The sequence below is a fragment of the Panthera uncia genome, chromosome B1, assembly GCF_023721935.1.
Source record: "Panthera uncia isolate 11264 chromosome B1, Puncia_PCG_1.0, whole genome shotgun sequence".
NCBI classification, from domain to species: domain Eukaryota; kingdom Metazoa; phylum Chordata; class Mammalia; order Carnivora; family Felidae; genus Panthera; species Panthera uncia.
In genome coordinates, this window is record NC_064811.1 from 17,280,863 (window position 1) to 17,295,911 (window position 15,049).

A 15,049-nucleotide genomic window follows, 5' to 3' on the forward strand; every position below is an offset into this window, starting at 1 on the left:
TATTTACTGAGCGCCCATATTCATTCATTCATTCATTCATTCATTCATTCAATATTTACTGAACGCCCACAATGTACCAGGACACCTAACACCTATTTGATCAATTACTATGCAGCCATTAAAGTGAATGGAATATTGTTTGTGAGATAATTTAGGGACAAGCCAGAAACAAAGAAAGTCCTGTGTCATTAAAATCCACAGACAACACAGCTACACGTGGCCACGCAAAGCTAAATGAAAAAAATGTGGTTTCATTAGGGTGTTAGACTTGGACCTCCACTATTTGCTTCAATGTAGTCTTAATGAAACACATCTAAACCCCAAATTTTAAAACTCAATAAAAATGCTTTTCATTTTCCTTGCTGCAATAAAACACACACTTTCTGAAGACAGATCACATGTTTGCACTTCTTTGCCAAAACTCTTGATATACAGCTTGCCTGATTAAATGCCCAATCTCAAGGCTGGCTTTTCCATTAGGTCCAAGAGGCACAGAGCCAAGGACACACAATACTTTCAGGAGGTCTACGAAATGTTCTCATGTCTTTAAAATCAGGAGCATAAAAATGAACTTTCAGGTCAAAGAAAATGTTCTAATATGTATTAATATATCCATCTTTTTACCAGTGCAGTCATAAAATATAATTTTGATATTTTTGTATAGAGACAGGGTCCAAAGGGCAGAAGTGTCTAGGCCCATGAGAGGCATTACATGTCCCTTCCTGGTCTGAATTTCTTTCAAAACAACAGCAAAAAACAATACCAATACCTACCCCATCCCCAAAATAACTTCTAATTAGGTGATTCTTCAAAGCAAACCATTTTGAGCATTCTAACCTAACAATAAAGAGTCTTAAATGCTTATAAAATGTAACATACCTTTAGGGCCAGACTTGAAAACGTATTTGAAACATTGCACTTAAAGCTCAGTTGCTTATCCAGGTTTCCATCTGGATCCCGCCTCCCATACTCAGAGAGGCCTGTCCGGTCAGAGGCTGCTACCTTCTGGAACACGGTACACGTCATCCCAGTGAAGCCAGCAGCCTTGATGACATAAGCTTCCAGAGCAATATTGGGTGAATACTTCAAAAGTCAAAGAGGAGTTATGAAAGATTTACAGCATGAGGGAAAAGCACTTTCAAAGAGTCTTCAAACAAAAAACACTGTACATAAGCTAGAGGCAAAAAGCTCAAGTTCTTACATAACAAAGACACTGTGTAGGTAACTGGCACATAAAAAAAGATGCTGGAAACAAAAGGATATCCTAATCTAGAAAAATACCAACTGAGAAACATGCTTCGTGGGATGGAGCCCCACATCGGGCTCTGCACTCACAGTGTGGAAGCCTGCTTGGGATTCTCTCTCTTCCTCTTTCTCTGCCCCTCCCCTGCTCGTGCTCACTGTTTCAAAATAAATAAACTTTAAAAAAAAGAGAATTAAAATAATAAATAAAATAGGGACACCTGGGTGGCTCAGTTGGTTAAGTGTCTGACTTCAGCTCAGGTCATGATCTTGCGATTTGTGGGCTCGAGCCCATGTCAGGCTCTGTGCTGACAGCTCGGAGCCTGGAGCCTGCTTCAGATTCTGCGTCTCCCTCTCTCTCTGTCCCGCCCCTGCTCACACTCTGTCTCTCTCAAAAATAAACATTAAAAAAAATGCTTAAAAAATAAAATAAAATAATAAATAAGTAAACTTTAAAGAAAAGTGTGTCTTATAAAAAAATCAGCTAGAGAAATCAGTGGACTCGCTTAGTAACACAAGAGGAGTGCTGGGGTTTGGGAAATACACTTTCAAAAGCTGCCTTGTTCTAAGGCGCCTGGCTGGCTCTGTCGGTAGAGCATGTGACTCTTGATCTTGAGATCATGAGTCTGAACCCCAAGTTGAGTGCAGAGATTACTTAAAAAGAAACTTAAAAAAAAAAGGCAAGGTCCCATTTTAAGTCCCATGTATGGACAAAGTCCTCTTTTGCAATTTTTTTTAAGCATAAAACTTATGTGCAAGGTGTGTAAAATCTATCAGGAAGATAAGATACAAATTAAAAAATATAAAAGGCAAAGTAGAATTTGCCAAACACCATATGTATGGAAGAAAAGAATTGGTGCTCCCTCAAATATTCAAGACTAACAAATTTTTGCATTAGCTTTTGCAACCCAGATGTCACATTGTGAAAACTCTTACTAAATTCGATTACATTTTTTTAAGCTTATTTATTTTTGAGAGAGAGAGCAGGGGAGGGGCAGAGTGAGGCACAAAATCCGAAGCAGGCTCGGCAATGTCAGCGTAGAGCCCAACGTGGGGCTTGAACCCACAAACCGTGACATCATGACCTGAGCTTAGATCAAAAGTTGGATGTTTAATCCACTGAGCCACCCAGGTGCCCCCAACTGTATTTGTTAACAAAGTATGTTCCATTTTTTTATTGACCAAAGACACAAATAATTAAGACAAATATGTGAAACCTCAGTTGAAAGGAAGAAAACAGCCATTTTGAGGTGCCCTGTAAGCTGTATCATTTGATAAGTAGATGCACCATTTCCGGGAAACTTTCCTACCCTTTGAAATGGAGGACAGGCCGCCTGGGGGGGGGTGCTCAGGTGGTTGAGCGTCCAACTTCAGCTCAGGTCATGATCTCACGGTTCATGAGCTCAAGCCCCAGGTCAGCTCTACGCTGACAGCTCAGAGCCTGGAACCTGCTTCGAATTCTGTGTCTCCCTCTCTCTCTCTGCCCTTCCCCAATTTGTGCTCTGTATCTCTCTCTCAAAAATAAATAAAAAGCATTAATGTAAAACTAAAAAATAAAATAAAATAAAATAAAATAAAAGGAGGGCAAATGCACTATGCACCTTTATTATATCCTTGAGTTCTCCAAAGAACCAATGAAGTTTAGAGAAAGGAAGAAGTTCTTTGAGCTTAGTAAGGCTCAGGCAAGGAATTTAAAATAGATCTAAATGACCAGGGAAGACCAAATGTGGTCATCGAAAATGGTGTGGGGCACCTGGGTGGCTCAGTCGGTTGAGCATCTGACTTCAGCTCAGGTCATGATCTCACGGCCTGTGAGTTAGAGCCCCACGTCAAGCTCTGTGCTGACAGCTTGGAGCCTGGAGCCTGCTTGGGATTCTGTGTCTTCCTCTCTTTCTGCCCCTAACCCACTTGCATTCTGTCTCTGTCTCTCTCAAAAATAAATAAATATTAAAAAAAAATTTTTTTTTTTTTTTTAAATATGGCAAGCCAGTTTCCAGTAAGGCCATGTGCCTGAGAGAGAAATTACCCTGAAGTATGTTGTCAGGTCAGTAGCCATGGTAGGCCCACCATTTTATTTATTATTCAAGAAAGTAATCCTAAATTTAATTGAGCAAAAGGAACAATAAAACACAGTATCATCAAAAAGATCCCATCAACCTCTGGAAAAACAGTAACCCTGAATTGTATAAAATCCTAGGAGGAAGTAGAGAGTATTCTATGAACCGACTTAAAATAATTAGGAAATGAGAACCGTGGACCAGAGATCAGAGTATGAGTAGTAAGGGAATGACAGAGTATTTATCATATTTACCACATTTGTAGAAAAAGTCAGCAGTACACCAAGAAATTTAGAGCTGCTCAATTTAGCACAAATAAAATTTAATATGATGAGTGATTATTAAATATAAATACTCATTATTCCAAGAGTGAGACTTACTGGAAATGTCAACAGTGCACAAAGGTTAGAGGGCCTCCTTGTTCTCTCTCTTTTTCTGTTTCGATTTTTTTTTTTAGTAGTGTTTATTTTTTGAGAGAGAGAGAGAGACAGACAGACAGACAGAGTGTGAGCAGGGGAGGGGCACAGAGAGAGAGAGACAGAATCCAAAGCAGATTCCAGGCTCTGAGCTGTCAGCCCAGAGCCCGACGTGGGGCTTGAACTCACAAACAGTGAGATCACGACCTGAACTGAAGTGAGACGTTTAACCGACTGAGCCACCCAGGCGCTCCCCAGTTCTCTTTTGAAATTGGAATCTGGGCAAACAATCACTTTCTCAGAACATCCTTCAGGGCCCAGAACAGAGTATCAGCTGGGAGGTGCATGTGACAGTTACAGTAATCCTACAGTGTGCTTATTTGTCTTTCAAATTAAATAGCGATAACCATTCACACTGCAAATTAAGAAAGTATTTTCTAATTACCAAGAAAACAGATTACTCAAAAGTGAAATGAGCTTTTAAAATGTTAGAGAACTGGAAATTCTGTAATAATCAGCAGGAACAGAAAATACCCACATCATGAGGAAAAAAAAAAAAAACTATCTTTTATAAGTTCAAGATGCTTTCAATGAATTTCTTTTCTTAGAATTGTAGGACAGCGTTACACTTACTGTTGAATAAACGTGAGCTCCGTTTGCTAATCGGTACGTAGCAATGCGCTGTAGACACTGAACAATTCGACTGCAGGCCTTAGCTTCCCTCTGTGCCAGCCACAGAACACGCTCGTCAGCCAACATGATGTTGCTTGCAATGTCAACCATCACATCACCTAGCTAGCAGGTGGGCAGGAGAGAAGAGGAAGACCTTTAAAACCAATACAGGCTGTTTTACATAATCAAAATCACAATGAGACACCAAGATTGGCCTTCCGTCTAAATGTTCACCTGAAAACCCAACAGGCACTTATTTTTTCTGACTGAAACATTTTCAGATATGAATAGCACATTCAGTTATGACCGGCGGGTAACATTTAGCTCAGGGGCGCCTGGGTGGCTCAGTCAGTTAAAGCATCCGACTTCAGGTCATGATCTCACGGCTCATGGGTTCGAGCCCCGGGTCAGGCTCTGTGCTGACAGCTTGGAGCCCAGAGACTGCTTCAGATTCTGTGTTTCTGTCTCTCTCTCTCTCTCTCTCTCTCTCTCTCTCCCCCCCCCTTCCCCTGCTCACATTCTGCCTCTTGCTCTCTCTCTTAAAAAAAACACATTTCGCTCAAAACAGTATACTTGAATAACTACCAACTCATTGGTAAAGAATGACATGTGGTACTCATTTTCATAAGGGGGGAAAAAGGCAGTTAAGTTAATCAAGGAGAAGGGAAAGATATCACACGATTCCCAGAACAAAAAGATCTCAACTCTTTGGAAAAACATTTATAAAGACCTCTTTTGTATGTTAACTCAGTATTATTAGTAAGAAATACACACGGCTACCTCTTTTGCATCCTGTGATGTCCAAAACTCTAGGAATGTCCAGCTATCATGAGTTCCCCGCATGTGCCAGGCCACTGGATGGGTCTTTGCACATGCGGTTTCCATGACCTCGAATGAACCTCTTCGGTTCCTCCCAGTTCAATGAATGCTTTACGATCCAGTGCCATGAAATACATGGATCCTAAGAGGTACTTTTCCACCACTTGTTTTATTTATTGAATTCCTTTTATTAAGTTCAGTCCATGACTTACAGATGTAAACATCTGTCAGGCAATGCCACCAAAAATGTCCATTAACTATGGTCGACACTGACTTGTATGTCCCATGTCAGAGAAGTGCATTGAATAGCCCAGGCTAATGAGACATACTGGTGTCGAGGGGGTTTGCTATCAAGCAAAATGTTCCTGAGAGGGAGATCTATGGCAGAAACAACTACAAAAACATTCCAGAGGTAGGATCACAGGATTTACAAGCTGGCTGGTCCTCTAATCAAGAAACAAACAGCAAAGGCGTTAAGCCCCAAAGCCAAGCAAGAAAGTGAAGGCTATTTTAGCAAATGTCTTTTCATCATCCCAGAAGATCCCAGATGAGCTGTTCAACCCTGCTCTGCATCCGATACTCTTCCCAAGATGTACAAGATGTACAATTATGAGACTGAGGTGGGACTAGAAAATGTTCAGTCCATCCCACCCACAGTTCACTTCACAAAGAAGACAAGCCTGTGGAAATGCACTGGATCCCAGTGCTGGAACACGATGGGTGAGGCAAGTGAGTGAGTACAGGGGTGAAGAGTAGGACTTCAAGTCCTGACCTCTAGCTGAGCTGGACACTTACCCTCTTATGCCTTCCTTTAATTGTAAAAGGCAGATAATAACAATCCTGTCTTTTCTGAATGTTGTGAAGATTAAGTTCCTATGATAAATACAAGGCTCCTAAAACCATGCCTGGTCAGGTGTCCTCATTATTGTATTTTATCGCTCCATTATTTGTTTAACATTTCAATTCCAGCATAGGCCCCTCTTTCAAGATAGCTCTAGGAGTGTTAAAGAGGGATGGTGCATTTATATGCAAAACTATGTAAGAACTCATATAAAAAAAAAAAATCTGATTAAAAATTCGGAAGAGGATCTGAATAGACATTTTTCCAAAGAAACGTACAGACTGACCAACAGGTACATGTAAAGGTGCTCAACATCGCTCGTCATCCAGGAAATGCTAATCAAAGCCACGATGAGATGTCACCTCACACCCGTGAAAATGGCTATCACAGGGACAGCTGACGAGGATGTGGAGACGAGGGAAGCCTTGTGCGCTGCTGGTGGAAATGTAAATTGGCACAGCCACTTACTTCTAGAAAGCAGTATGGAGGTCTCTTGAAGAATTAAAAATAGGATCTAGCAACTCCACTTTACCTGAAGAAAATGAAAATGCTAACTTATAAGGTTCTCGCGCCCCTACATTCACTGTAACAATATTTACAGTAGCCGAGATTTGGAAGCAAGTCAAATGTACATCGATGGATGAACGATAAAGAGAACGTGGTGTCCACACACATGTGTGCATGCACACACACTCTCTGGAATTTTACACAGCCGTTAAAAAGAAGGATATCTTGCCATTTGTGACAACGTGGTTGGAACTTAAGTTGAGGTATTATGCTAAGTGAAACAGGTCAGACACAGGAACACAGATACCATAGGATCTCACTTCTATGTGGAATCTTCAACAAAACTGCCAAGAAGACAGACAGGGAGTTGCCAGAGGAGGGAGTAGGGGGTGGGCGAAATAGGTGAAGGAAGCCAAAAGGTACAAACTTCCGGTTACAAATAAGTCATGGGACGTAGCGTGGGGGCTGTAGTTAAAAATACTTATTGTATATGTGAAAGGTGCTAAAAGAGGAGATGCTTCTCATGACAAGAAAAAAAAATTTTGTAACTGTGCACTGATGGATACGAACTCAACTTATTTTGGTGATCGACTCACAATATATACAAATACTGAATCATTGTGCTGTACACCTAGAAATAATACAATGTTTCATGTCAATTACACCCCAACAAAAAACAAAAATTGAATTGAATTGAATTTAACTTAAAAAGAGGAGTGCCTTTTTAAAGTCTATGTTCAGGGCAACCAGATGGCTCAGCCAGTTAAACATTTTTTTAATATTTATTTTTTTTTGAGAGAGAGAGAGAGAGACAGAGTACTAATGGGGGGGGGGGGGCGCAGAAAGAGAGGGAGACACGGAATCCGAAGCAGGCTCCAGGCTCTGAGCTGTCGGCACAGAGCCCGACATAAGGCTCAAAATCACGAGCCGCAAGATCATGACCTGAGCCGAAGTCAGATGCTTAACCGACTGAGCCACCCCCCAGGCGCCCCTAAAAATAATTGAAGTCTATGTTCATCTGTAAATAGGACAATGCATCCAGCAAAACTGTCCCTCTCTACTCTCTAAAGCACTGCTACCTCATCCGATTAAAAATAGTTTATGGGCTTCTTAATGCCTCTAACATACTATATCACAACTCTTTCCTTATTTTATTTCCAATGTAAACATCTTAAGGGCAGAGACAACACAATGTCTTACTTATATTTATACCCTTATTCACTAGTAGAACTCTTGGTATAAAAGCCAATAGCTACACAGTTCCATTTACTCACTGACTAAATATTTATTGAGAACCAAGGTGAGCCAGACACTGTGCAGAGCAATGGAGACACAGCAGTAAGAGAAACACACAAGGTCTATTAGGGGGCTTGTAATCTCTGAGGAAATGCAAAACAAGTAAACACATGTTTTAAAAGTGACTAAGTTGTGATAACTGCAAAACTACCAGAGTGATATATAATGAAGAGAAGGGAATTTAATCCAAACACTCTATTTTAATGGACTCAGACATTCCCAAAGAGCATTTCCCTCCAAACCCAACACATTAACAAGATCAACTGAGAACCAGAAAGGCCTAGGCCTATAATCAACCCCAATGCAACCCAGAGCCTATTCATTTTATACAATACATGGAATATTAGCATCCTAGTATATAGTCTATATATTCCTAATAACAAACAGGTGAGGGGGTGGATTTTATTCTAACAGAAGCTCTTGTTTCTGGAGCTATAAAGAAGGCAATGGGGGGGGGGGGGCGCGGGCCTCGGTGGCTCAGCCAGTTAAGCGTCCAACTCTTGATTTCGGCTCAGGTCATTGACGATCTCATGGTTTATGAGATCGAGTCCTATGCCAGACTCCACACTGACAGCACAGAGCCTGCTTGGGATTCTCTCTCTCTCCCTGCCCCTTCCCCCTCTCAAAATAAATAAAATAAACTTAAAAAAAAAAAAAAAAAAAAAAAAAAAAGGACAATGACTCCGATATGCCAATAACTGAACATGTCAATCAGCTATTTATACAGACAATTGGAATAGTAACTGCCAATTTTTAACAGGAATTCAGAGTAGCCGGAATAAATTGGCTAGGTTTGTGTCTCTTATTCTTACCTACTGTGGATTTTAAAAGATGCTCTATGGCTATCAAAAAATTCCCACTGGCTGCAAACACCTAAAAGATAATATATAAGAAAACACAGACTCTAAGGTACTACAGAAATAAATATGGAGTATTCATAGATTAGCACCATTACAATTCAACTTGTCTTATACTTTTTTTTTTAAGTTTTAAACACATAGACTTTACGAAGATCCAACAGGAGACCTGACAGATACATCATCTCCACTGAGAAACTTTAATTATTGTGTGATCAAAAAGCTACTTACTGCTATGGCCACCAGATAATGCCAGTAATGGAATTTAGTGTGCTCTAATAACTGTAAAGAAAAGAAGTATCTTTAAGAAGGTATATAGGTAGCAAGAATGATTGCTTTAGCTGAGAATAAGCTATCTTTCTCATTACTTCATTCCAAATGGCTAAGAACTCAGGAAAGGGATTTGTTGCCAAAATACTCCCCAGAGCAGGTGATCATAAAATGCTGTAAACTTCTGTAGCTTGGTTACAGAAGCAGTTCTGAATCCGTCACAGTGGCAAAAGAAGGACACAAAAAGGGTAACAGTGCATGAAAAATTAGATTGGATTAAAAAAGTATTCCTAAAATCTGACACACCAAGACAGTCTGGCAACTGCAACGAGCGTTAAAAAGCATTGGATCTCTCCTTGACCTCATTTCCTAAAGGCCACTCCAGCCACAAAAGGGTCAGAAGGAATCACACACCTGCTCTCCCACCTGTCACAGTGAATGGTTGAAGCTCAAATAAAAACACGTGTGAACGCGCATTATCAAAGATAAAAAGGGTAAAGAAATGGAAATGCCACAATAACAAAGAAAGCATTAAATGTCAATTGTCATAAGAATATTTCATGTTCTCAATATATGTGTTTGGAATTCTGATCAGAATCAGACCAAATCACCTGTAAATTTCACGAATGTCTGATGCGTTAGCATAGGAAACACACGAGATGATGCATAACCTAAACTTGGTATTTAATTGTAATGTAGGAGGATAGTAGGACAATGAAGACAGAGTATTTATGTGCCTTCGAGTTACACACTCCTGGGTTGAGACTTCAAGTCTGTCACCTGCCAGTTAAATGCCCACGAGTCAGTTATTGAGCGTGCCCAACACTCAGTTTTCTCACTTGTAAAATGAGATCAAGAATTCTATGAGAAGGGCTCAGAAGGGTTCATGCCAGTAGGAAATTAAGAAAACAAAAGTTATCTTCATTAAGCAACTCACGTCATTTCTGAGAAAAGCCAAGGGATGTAGCCCTCCCCACCCCAGTTTACATTTCCAAGCACAAGGAAGCAGGGGGTACCCGTTAAACCTAATAACCAGAAAATCAAGAATTACAGACTCATGTGTGGGACGGGGCAGCAAGCTGGGCAGTTGTTTGGGGACAGCTAAGATGGTGACAGTTTGTAAAGGGATGACATGCTGTCCAAACGTGACTAGGTAATAACAGGAATAAGGGCAGTAGCTGGTATTATTACTAAGTTCAAGAAGCCCTCACGATTTTCTCCTAGTTACACATTACGTATAAAACTGAGATCAAACCTATCTCAAAGTGTGTTACTGCCCTGCATACTTTTAACAAAGGGATTACTCCACTGTGAAAGCCAAGTTTTAAAGGTGTATTTACGTCCCTCTTAACTAGCTTTCCTGAGTGCCTCGGGATCCCACTGCAGGCTTCTCAGTTTGCTTAGTAAAGCGGTCAATATTCAGTGAGAGTCTCACTGTGATAATCATCAGGGCCTGTGGCAAAGATTAAAGATCTGATTTTATTGTGGTAAAGGAGCGGAAGAAGATAATGAAGAGGAGGAAGATGACCATGGGGGATCCGGGGAAACAGGTGAGAAGTGGGGGGGGGAGGCTGAGAATAATGTTATGTGGAATAAATGTCCCATTTATTGTTTCCTTACAAAACGGATTTGAGGTAGCTTAGCAAAATAAAAAGGATTGTTCTTTTAAATTAAGAAAGCAGGGGCGCCTGGGTGGCTCAGTCGGTTGGGCGTCCAACTTCAGCTCAGGTCATGATCTCGCGGTCCGTGAGTTCGAGCCCCGCGTCGGGCTCTGTGCTGACAGCTCGGAGCCTGGAGCCTGTTTCGGATTCTGTGTCTCCCTCTCTCTCTGACCTTCCCCCCCATTCATGCTCTGTCTCAAAAATGAATAAACGTTAAAAAAAAAATTAAAAAAAAATAAATTAAGAAAGCAAATAGTGGGAAATATAGACGTATAAGAAAAAGATACACAAGTAAAAACTATGCATCAATGCACAGTTTCTATCACACGGGAAAAAATGGTATGTTTCTAGGCGAGGCGGTGAAGACCATACCACAATTATCAACACAAAGGGAGAACGCTTCCTCCAGGTCAGCAAAGCTGCTTTTATGAGGAACACTACTCAAGAGAGGTGGACCTCGATCGGCGGCCCCCTCAGCCATACCTTCACAACAAACGGAAGAGCCTAACTCCTCGGAGTCCTTCAATTCTCCCGAGGGAAGCTCATTTTGTTTTTTTCTGATTACACAAACCTCTGTGCATCTCCCATTTGGGGAGCATGGAGAACTAGGTACTCAGGAAGATTCCCCTGCTAACAGTGAAAACTGCTGAGCGAAAACTCGTCGACAGGAAAAAAAGAAAGGCACCACTGACCAGTCAGACAATAAAGACTGTTCCAGAGGCCCACAGCAAAACAGCAGCAGGAATCCAAGAAGCTCTGAGGTTGAACTCTGATGGCCGTGGCTTATGTTTTGATTTCCAGGCAGGCCTACAAGGAGATCACTGCATTAAGCTGATAACATAAAGGGGACACCTCCAGGGTCAGGGCGAACCAGCAAGCAAAATTGAAACTGTCTTGACCTTGGCACAAAGTAGGAGGTGAAAAATCTCTTCCCTGGCAATTCGTAAACACAGCTGATCACACAGGACTAAGGTCAGGCATCACATTATTCCTGAGGTCTAAAAAACCTCAAGCTGAGAACTAATTTCAAAGCGAGCCCCTTACCTTGGTATCGCCCCTAGGCACTTAACAGAAGCAAACAAATATCACACTTCATAAGGATACATTAGACTATTCCCATGAAGACTCTTCATCATCAATATTAATCAACATTGTTCTGGAGGTTCTCACTAACAGACAACCAGAAAGGGAAAAAATTTAAAAAAGGATACAATTTAAATAGGAACAGATAAACCAACTGTATTCACTGGTGACCTATGTCTAGAAAATCCCACATAACCAACTGCAAAATTAAGTGAACGAATTCCTTAAGGTAACCACACACATGATGCACATTTTTAAAAACCATAATTAGGGAAAATTGAACAAGGACTAGATATTTGATGGTGTTAAGGTCTCAGAGCTCATTTGGGTAACACATAACAGTATCACGGTTCTATTTTATCTTTTGTAACGTTTATTTATTTTGAGAGACAGAGACAAAGACAGAGACAGAGACAGACACAGAGAGAGAGAAAGGGAGAGACCGTGCATGTGAGTGCAGGTGGAGGGGGGGCAGAGAGAGAGGGGAGAGAGAATCCCAAGCAGGCTCCACACTGTCCACATGGAACCCAACTCCCAGCTCGATCTTATGAACTGTGAGAGCATGACCTGAGCCAAAATCAACAGCCGAGCATTTAACCAATAAGCCACCCAGGAGCCCCTCATAGTTCTATTTTAAAGTTCCTTTTATTTCAGGAAAATTATGGATGAAGTAGGACATCTAGAATTTGCTATTCAATGTTCCAGCACTGAAGAAGGAAAACAAGAAAGAAAGAAGAAAAAGATAAAGGAAAAGAAAGAGTGGGGGAATGGGGACAAAAGAAGTAGATAGATGAAACAAAACTGGTCAATACTGAAAAATGCTGAAGCCCGGTGAAAGGTAAAACACAGGTATTAACGATAACATTCTCTCTCCTACACTTTTAGAATTTTCCAATAAAAAAAGTTTCTGAAAAGTTTTTAGGAAGTTAATACTAAAGTATACTTTTTTTTTTTTAAAGCAAGACAGGGATAGAAAAGGAAGATACTATAGTGCTTCTCAAAGCTTGTGCCAAAGATAGGTGACTGGGCACAGTGTAGAAATGCAAATTTTCAGACCTCCTCATTGACAGACTGAATCAGAAACTGAGGGGGCAGGGCCACCGCTCTATTTCACAAACCTTTGGGGGATTGAGATATACACTCAAGTTTCAGAAACAATGTAACAAAGCCAGGGTAGCCATCTCTGAAAAGCTTAACAGTAAAGTCCGACAAAAATCAAGGAAAAAACATTAGTAATACTGAAAACAAAACAAAATGGTTAATACATAAGTGATTATATTTTAAGATAAGGAAGTGAAAGAACTTTACATTTTTAAAGATCTGGCCATAAAAATGTGCCAAATGAACTTTGTGGTAAACTAGCATTAGGGTGCATGCCTCGCTCAGACATTTAAAACTAGCTCACTGGGGCGCCTTGGGTGGCTCAGTCCGTTAAGCGACCAACTTCAGCTCAGGTCATGATCTCATGGTTTGTGAGTTCAAGTCCCACATCAGGCTCAGTGCTGACAGCTCAGAGCCTGGAGCCCGCTTCAGATTCTGTGTCTCCCTCTCTCTCTGCCCCTCCCCCGCCCATGCTCTGTCTCTCTTTCCTTCAAAAATAAATAAACATTAAAAAAATTTCTTTAAACTAGAGCACACTAAAAAATTAAAAATTTTAGATATATATACATACATACATATATATAATTTTAAATATATAATTAATTACAATTTAAAACCAGAGCAGTAAAAGGACTATTATGCATAACCAAATCTGATCTTTATACATTCTCCTCTTCTGAAATGCACATATGTTTTCATAAGAGACATCACTAGTGTAAATATGGAACAGACACTTAAATTGCCTGACAGACAACCTTAAGCTGTTTTAAATTTTTTTTTTTAACGTTTATTTATTTTTGAGACAGAGAGAGACAGAGCATGAACGGGGGAGGGGCAGAGAGAGAGGGAGACACAGAACCGGAAACAGGCTCCAGGCTCTGAGCCATCAGCCCAGAGCCTGACGCGGGGCTCGAACTCACGTACCGCGAGATCGTGACCTGAGCCGAAGTCGGACGCTTAACCGACTGAGCCACCCAGGCGCCCCTTCCTTAAGCTGTTTTAAAAAAAAACCCACCAAAAGGGCGCCTGGGTGACTCAGTCAGTTAAGCATCCAACTTCATTTCAGGTCATGATTTCACAGTTCGTGAGTTCCAGGCCCGCATCAGGCTCTGTGCTCATAGCACAGAGACCGCTTGGGATCCTGTGTCTGCCTCTCTCTGCCCCTTATGTGCTCTGTTTCTCAAAAATAAAACAAATATTAAAACAAAAAAGAGTCCACTAAATACACCATTTGGATCTGACGGCTGGAAAGCTTTCAGCACCCACCTTAAGATCACAGAGCACCAGCCTGAGCTGCCTAGACTCAATCATAGGTTAAAAAGCAATTGACTCACAATATTTCCCTTATGAATTATTCATAACAGAGTAACTTTTTGGATATAATGCAAAAAATCAATTTAATTATTTGTCCAACTAAGCCATATGCATTTCAGGATACCTTAGAATAATTTCATGGTAATTAACATAAAACGAAGCCCTTAAACATCATGATTTCTTTTTACTGTTCTAATAAATGGTGACAGCTATGGCCTATACTTTAACTTTCCAGAGAATCTGATAGGATGCCTGTCACGACCACAGGTGATGATAGTACATTTATACCTCAATTATTCAATCCTAAATATTTTTCTTCTGTTTCTCCTATTTATACTTAATAACTTGCCATCATTTGTTTCCAAAGTTAATTCACACTTTACCGCTAATGTCACCAGTGAAAGTGACAGTTAAGTAATTAAAGCATTCTGGTGATTTTTTTTTTTTTTTTTTTTTTAAAGAACCTACTTCTTAGCTTCGGAGATAAGAATGTTAAATTTCCTAACTTTATGAAAGTATAACATAGCTTTCAATGATTCTGCAAAACAGTTTCGCCTCTATTTTCTCACTTGTGCACACAAACACTGCAAGTTAAAGAGGGCAAATATCATCCCATTTCAAAAATAAAGAAAGGGCCTCAGGTTAATAAGTAACTCATGAAACCCTATGCACTTCCTGTCCTCAACAAGATGCATCTACCTGACAGCACACCAAAGTGGAGACGTTCACCGCACGCAGTGGGGGAACGCACACCTCTGGGCACCATGTGACTCCTCACGAGTTGAGATGCGCACAAAGCTCCTTCAGGCCAAACAAGGACAGCATGTGAATAAACAGGGCAGCATGGGAATAAACAGGGCAGCACAGGAATAAACAGGCAGCGTGGGAACAAACAGGGCAGTGAGGGAATAAA

At 40.7% G+C, this 15,049-nt stretch overlaps 1 protein-coding gene and 1 long non-coding RNA gene across 2 annotated transcripts in view; one reads left to right on the forward strand and one right to left on the reverse strand.

Moving 5' to 3' along the window:
- The window catches only part of ADGRA3 (adhesion G protein-coupled receptor A3), a 134,326-nt gene that overhangs the window by 33,816 nt on the left and 85,461 nt on the right, over positions 1-15,049 (reverse strand). The window contains exons 13-14 of the mRNA XM_049630007.1: positions 4,349-4,510; positions 880-1,083 (exon numbers count right to left, since the gene is read on the reverse strand). Coding sequence (XP_049485964.1) covers positions 880-1,083; positions 4,349-4,510 — 366 coding nt within the window. The remainder of the gene's footprint in view (positions 1-879; positions 1,084-4,348; positions 4,511-15,049) is intronic.
- Positions 14,641-15,049, forward strand: part of LOC125922674 (uncharacterized) — a 574-nt gene continuing 165 nt past the window's right edge. The window contains exon 1 of the long non-coding RNA XR_007457733.1: positions 14,641-15,036. This is a non-coding gene — a long non-coding RNA (uncharacterized LOC125922674). The remainder of the gene's footprint in view (positions 15,037-15,049) is intronic.